This window comes from Bison bison, unplaced genomic scaffold (assembly GCF_000754665.1).
Source record: "Bison bison bison isolate TAMUID 2011002044 unplaced genomic scaffold, Bison_UMD1.0 scf7180017864522, whole genome shotgun sequence".
NCBI lineage: Eukaryota > Metazoa > Chordata > Mammalia > Artiodactyla > Bovidae > Bison > Bison bison.
In genome coordinates this window covers 17,243-24,223 of record NW_011495073.1, presented here as the reverse complement: position 1 = coordinate 24,223, position 6,981 = coordinate 17,243, and the positions used below count along the sequence as shown (strand labels likewise).

Genomic DNA, 6,981 nt, shown 5'->3' with positions numbered 1-6,981 from the left:
TTGCGTAACCATGATCATGATCAATTTTAGAGTGTTTTTACTATTCTCCAGAGAAACCCTGCACCCCTTAGCTGTCACTTCTCATCCCCCACCTCACTGCCCCAGCCACTGACAACCACTAGTCTCTCTTGTATCTATAGATTTGCCTCTTTCAAATGTTGTCATTGTTGTTTAGTCACGAAGTCATGTCTGACCATTTGCAGCCCTTTGGACTACAGCCTGCCAGGCTTCTCTGTCCATGTGATTTTCCTGGCAAGAATACTGCTCAAGTACGGGTTGCCATTTCCTTCTCCAGAGGATCTTCCCAATCCAGGGATAGATCCCATGTCGTCTGCTTAGCAGGCAGATTCTTTACCACTGAGCCACTTGGGAAGCCCTATTTTGGATAGTTCCTATAAAATGGAATCATATTGTATGTGAATGGTTTTTGTGAATGGCTTGTTTCACTCAGCATAATGTTTTCAAGGTCTATGTAGGCTAAAATGTGTCAATATTTCATTTTTAATTGCTGAATAATATTTTACTATATGGATAGTAAAATATCCATTTTTATTTATCCATTCAGCAGTTGCTGGACATCTTAGTGGATCCCACTCTTTTAACTGTTATGAACAATGAACAATGCTGCTGTGAGGCGCTGGGTACAAAGCTTTCTGTGGACCTGAGTTTTCATTTCTCTTGGGTTTGTGCCTCAGAGCAGAGTTTCTAGATCACATGATAAATCTGTGTTTCATGTGTGAGACACTGGCAGATGGTATATCTCAGCTTCAGTACACATCCAATGTGTTCATTGTGAGTCTGTGAATAGTATTGTTCTTAGCTGAGTCATACAATGCCCTTGAATACATTTTCTTTTTTTAAAACCTTTTAATTTTGTATTGGGGTATAGCCTATTAATAATGTGATAGTTTCAAGTGACCAGCAAAGGGACTCAGCTATACATATACACGTATCCATTCTCCCGAAACTCCCCTCCCAACCAGGCTGCCACATCACTGAGCAGAGTTCTTTCTCTGTGCTCTACAGCAGATCCTTGTTGGTTATCCACTTTAAATGTATCAGTGTGTACGTAGCCATCCCAAACTCCATAACTATCCCTTCCCTGCATCCTTCCCAGGGATCGCACCCATGTCCCCTGCATTGCAACGCAGACTCTTCACCACTAGACCACCAGGGAAGTTCCTTTATTTTTTAAAGATATCCCTCAGGAGCAGTCTGCTCACATCTCTTCCCACCTGGTGCCTGGTCAGGCCTGCTGCACAGCTGTTATCAGGGGATTTCAGCTCCACTCTCTGAGGATTTGACTTGTTTTAAATCTGTTGTTTTAAAAATGTTTTTAATGTTTCTTCTTTGGTTTTCTGTTTTACTGTTTGGAATATCTAATCAATTTATATTTTAAACCTAATTTTGAATATTTAAATTCTGCTGTTATGATTATTCTGATTTTTTTTTTTTTTTTTTGCAAATGCTCCCTTTTCTAGAATCTAAATATCTTCCTTCATGGTTGCAATACTTCCCTCCAACGTCTGAAGATATGAGCAGATGTAGATTTGTTCCATGTTTTCAACTCCTTCACATACTCCCAAGTACCTCCCTTGCTATTTATAATATGGGCTCCATCTTCCTTGCTAAGTGCTTTCCTCGTGTGTTTGGTGATGCTTGTCTGTCTCATTTAAGAGCTGAACAGTCAAAAGCTGGCTTTTTCTGCACACATTATGGGCAAGCTGACAGCAAGCTTCACAGCTCGATGGTCTGGTTGGAGACCCCAGAGTGTGACCCCAGGAATCCTACAACCTTGTGCCCAGGGGTTTTCAGCTCTGCCCACACCCTGGGTGTGGCAGTGCACAGCCCATCATTCATGATAGGATCTACCTTTCCCTGTTATTTCTGCAGGATGCCCTTGAGGTCAGTTGTCCTGGAGGTGGGAAGAAAACGACAGTTCTTTTCTGCACCAGGACAGGAGTGATGGCTAGGCTCTAAATGCTCCTTAAAAAGTCCATCAGAGGAACTTCCCTGGTAGTATAGCAGATGGGAGTCTGCCTGCCAATGCAGGGGACACGGGTTCAATCCCTGGTCTGGGAAGATTCCACTTGCCGAGGGCAACTAAAGCCCACACACCACAGGTACTGAGCCTGCGCACTGCAACTACTGAAGCCTGTGTGCCTGGAGCCTGTGCCCTGCAACAAGAGGCGCCACCGCTGTGAGAAGCCCATGCGCAGAAACTAAAGAGTGGGTCCCGCTCACCGCAACTAGAGAAAGCTCGCACACAGCGAAGACCCGGTGCGATGAAAACTTAATCGCTTTTTAAGAAGATCATCAGCCCACCCTCAAATGAGGGGACTCCCAGCTTCATGCTTGGCCTCCACACCGTGGCCCCACCTCTGGCCCTTTCTAAACTGGGAGTCAGCACCAGCTCCAGCGTGCTGCTGGTTGCCCCCTGCAGCCAGCGCGACTTGAGTTTCCTCTAGGCCAGTGCGCCATTTGGCCGTCTCCAGACGCTTTTCTCTTCGGGTCTGCGCCCGTGTTTCCCTCAGAGGTTTATGGCTTACTCCGTCCCCTCAGGGTCCCTCTCTGAAGGGGGCTCAGCGTTAAACACGGCGCTTACCTGCCTTGTGTGTCGTTGGAACACCTTTAGATGCTGTGGCTCTCGAGTTGTAAAACAGATTGCCATCCTTTGATGCGAGCCTGCTGGCACTCACAGTCGGTGTCTACAGACACTTGTAGTTGAGTTATACTGGATTGGAGCAGGTCAAACCTGTCTCAGAAAAGTGCACACAGTTGCTCATTAGAGAGGAATTATGAGTGAATCCTTCAGGCAAGAATCCTTTAAGAAATTGACCATATTTAAAGAGTGAAAAAAAAATCCTTTTAGTAAGACAAAATACTTCTCACTGTTTTTCTCAATATTAGCACATTTATGAACCAAGTGAAATTAAAACAGGATCATAAAGAAGGTTTGAAATAAAACTAGCATATCTCTCTGAACAGGCTAAAGGAACTATATGAGATGATTATATATATGTCAAATATGAAATATGTATGTTTATATATGTCATTGTATAGATGAAAAGTATATATAATTGTGGGGCATTATTTAATCATGATGTATCCAGTTCTTTTATTATCCATTTATTTCTGGCTGCGCTGGGTCTTCCCTGCTGCGTGTGGGCTTTCTGTACTTGCAATAAGCAGGAGCTACTCTGTTGCGGACAGTGGGGTCTGGGCTCTGGGCTTCGGTAGCTGTGCGCACAGGCTTAGTAGCTGCAGCTCGTGAGCTCCGGAGCGAGGGCCCAGTACTTGTGGCCCACAGGCTTCGTTGCCCTGTGGCGTGTGGGGTCTTCTCGGATCAGGAGTCCAACCTGCATCCCCTGCATTGGCAGGCAGAGATTCTTAACCACTGGATAACCAGGGAAGTCCCAATTCTTTTACAAAATTGACTCATATTTTAAATAGTATGATTTTCATTACAAAATGATTGAACTCATGAAACTTTATTTTTTGTTGAGGTGCTGCAATTCAAAGACTCTAACCATAAACTTTAGATTTGCAAGATAATGTCCACCAGTGTGCTCTCTCTCTCCTCATAAATCTTCAGCTTTAAAGGGTAGAGAAGAAAGGTCAAAAGCACAAGGGAAATTGCACACACATATCAACAAAAGCTTACTTTTTGGATGGAGCTATCTGTGTGATCAAAGTTCAGCAAACTGGTGAAGTTTAACGCGTTTTGGGTCGATGTTGGGGCTCATTTTTTTGGTTTATTTTACCCAAAGCGTAGTAAATACAGTTAGGAGGTCAAAGTCAATGCTGACATGTGCTGTCATCTGTCTCTTCATCCCGTCTGTCTGTCTCTCTCCATCTTAGTCTGTTCAGCCCTTTGATTAGGCTGGTTCTTGCCTCACAATCCTCCCCCCCTTCCATACCCAGTGCTGACATGCAGCGCAGCAGTGTGTCCCTAGTGGACACCAAAGATGTCTGGGGAATTGTTACTTAAACAGACAATTGACTCCGTTTATTTTAACAGAACACACATTCATTACAACCTCCCTGTCTGTTGCTTTCTTTATAGGGCGTCTTGAAACAATGTGAAGGAGAAGAAATTTTTCTAGGTCAGTTTGTATATAACAAAACAGGGACCACCGTCCAAACATTTGCACTCCAGGTAATGAGAGCCTTGGGAGAAGGTGCGGTATCCATGGCTCCATCCCCAGGAGAGATTTGTGGGGTTGCTTGATGTAAAGTGGTGTGTGAGAATGACTGTGACAGAAGTGTGAGATAAGCAAGCCTTGTCTGAATTCCAGTTCTTAGCTCCAATCATGTTCATAAGTTTTAAAGCAAAAAAACAGGCAAATGTAATACAAAAGTTGTTTCCGAGACAAATTTTTTTTATTATTTGCTATTACTTTTATACACACACACACATACTCTTCCTCAGTCCTTATTTGTCAGATTCCCTGATAATATTTAATCTGACAGTCACTATCTTCTTCCTTGGGTAGAGGGGGTGGGGATGATGGTACAAAACAAGATGATTGGAGGCAGAGAGGAACTTAGAGAGAATAGATATTTCATACCAGATAAGAAAAACTTCTTAGCCTAACTCAAAGGGGAAGGAATACCAGTTGGTAACTTATAAACCCCTAAAAGTCAGTAAGGCATAAGAAATGTAATTCACTAGTTCTCATTAGTCACAGGAACTAGTGAAAAGATGAAAAAGGCACCTCAAGCCGTGTAAACACAAGTGTGTTACGCCTCTTGGCCAGTGGCGAGAAAATCTAAGCTGAAAGCAATGTATGTGTCAGAAATGAATGCCCTTACCGAGTTCCACAGTCAACTGTACATCCACGTCGCTCCCTGCCCCTCCCTGGGGCAGCCAGTCAGGACCACCATGGAGGCAGGAGAAGGCGGAGAGGGCCCCGGTGTGCAGACCACCGTGCTATCTGCCTTCCCCGTGTCTGCCTTTTTATCAGCTCTTTCCTGACGGTAGACCAGGATGTCATCCGTTAGACTGGTGCTTGAAAGTACTTGAGTTAAGAAGGAAAGAAAGTGTTCTAATTTTTTTCATTTATATCAGCATTACTTGAGATTCTTTGAGATAGTTCATTTGATAAGACATTAATTTTAATCTTTTCTATTTTTTCAGCATGAAGTTCCTGAATTCTTGTTATGTGTGAAACTTAAAATTCTCAGCAATTGGGGACACCCAAACTATACTTGTTTATATAGATTCAGGGTTCATGGCACCCCAAAAGATGACAGCTAGAAGAACTGGTGCAGGCAGCCATGATCACAAGTCCAAAATAGTCAGGTACTCCAATTCCCTTTGATTATATCACATCCATAGGAATCAAAAATCAGAAGTGGGAGAGAAACCTTAAAGTGGTTCTTACCTGCAGTAAAAAGTGAATGAATTTTACTATTAAGAATATGAAAATAAATTCAGTCTCTGCATTAGTGTGGCTTCTGAGGATGAATCATGTTGTTGAAGCACTGAAAAATGAGTTTGCATTTAGAAGAAGATGGTAATTCTCAACACTCTTTCTCGTAATAGCATATTTGCTTTCATTTATTAATTCATCCACACCAGGCATGGATATCTGCTGTTACCACTATTACTTAACACTGATCTGGACACACTCTGTAATTAGAGAAGCTAAAGAAATTAGAGGTAAAATTTAAGAAGGCCAACCATAATTCATTTGCAGATGACTTGATGAATTCCTTCAAAAGCAATAAAATCAATGAAAAAATACATTATAAACAAAGATGGATACAAAATTATCATATATAAATCAAAATAAAAAATATAAACCACAACCAGTAAGAGGATATAATTTACAAAAGCCTCAATGGAAATTTTAAAAAAATCAAATGAAAGAATTAAACTGTATGAAGACCTAATAAAACAGCAGTGGATAATGAAAAGACCTAAAAAAATGGAAAGATTATCCTGCCTGTGGATACAAAAACTTAGCTGTCAAGAAGTCGATTCTGTCTAAACTGATCTACAAATTCAGTTAAATCTTAAATTAAAACCCAGAAAAAAAAAAAAATTCTGATATTTTGGCCATATGTGAGGGCTTGTGGACTGCCTCAAATAGTGACAGGATTTCAGAGGCCTGTTTAATATCTTTATTGTTTGAGGTTAGAAGCCACCTTTCTTTCCAGATTGCCCAGTGAACCTGCCCCACGGAGGATGCATAGTGGGAGCCTGAGTATATATCAGCCAGGAGCTGATTTCTGCCTTCTGAGCTGAGGTCCCTGGGGGCAGGGCTTTTGCTTTAATAATCCCTTTAAGTATTGCCACTGCATACCCAGGGGCTTCCCTGGTAGCTCAGCTGGTGAAGAATAAGCCTGCAATGCAGGAGATCACAGTTCGATCCCTGGGTTGGGACGATCCCCTGGAGGAGGACATGAGTTTGAATTAACGCCCCAAGGCTTATACCCTATCTCTCATGTATATACAGTTTGAAATGCTTTTTAAAGTCTGGGAGTGCCAAAGCTGGGGTTGAGAGTAACTTTATTAACATTTTTATTGTTTCACAGACCGGTTTGGCACTCTTTAGTCCCAAACAGGGGTTCAAGGTCACGTCCCTTCAGTGCCCCGCTAGAGGGGTTTTCGCTGTGAGCCCGTAGTTTGGGATCTAAATCCGACAGAACCCTGCCATTTCCAGAAACCCTCTCAGTTGGCTGTGGGTCTTGCTGCAGCTGCTGCTAAGTCGCTTCAGTCTGACTCTGCGAGCCCACAGATGTTCCCAATTCTGCAATTGCTTACTTCCTATGAGGCCAAAGACCCCCGCTGTCCTTGAGAGAGAGCAAAGCCTAGATACTTGCTCTTTGCATATCTGGGCCTTTTTCTGGGAGGCCTTATATCCACAATTGGCCAAACAGTTCAGAGTCCTGATGGTATTTTGTACACATGTATCACCTGTAGGACTCGCTGTGAGCAAGTCATGCACATATGGGAGTAAGAGTCCTTCATCC

General features: G+C 42.7%; 1 protein-coding gene across 1 annotated transcript in view; it reads left to right on the top strand.

The window, feature by feature from the left end:
- The window catches only part of SUN3 (Sad1 and UNC84 domain containing 3), a 40,547-nt gene extending 35,096 nt beyond the window's left edge, over positions 1-5,451 (top strand). Inside the window, exons 9-10 of the mRNA XM_010831037.1 lie at positions 4,067-4,159; positions 5,141-5,451. Coding sequence (XP_010829339.1) covers positions 4,067-4,159; positions 5,141-5,260 — 213 coding nt within the window. The 3' untranslated portion in view covers positions 5,261-5,451. The remainder of the gene's footprint in view (positions 1-4,066; positions 4,160-5,140) is intronic.
- Positions 5,452-6,981: the final 1,530 nt, after the last annotated feature.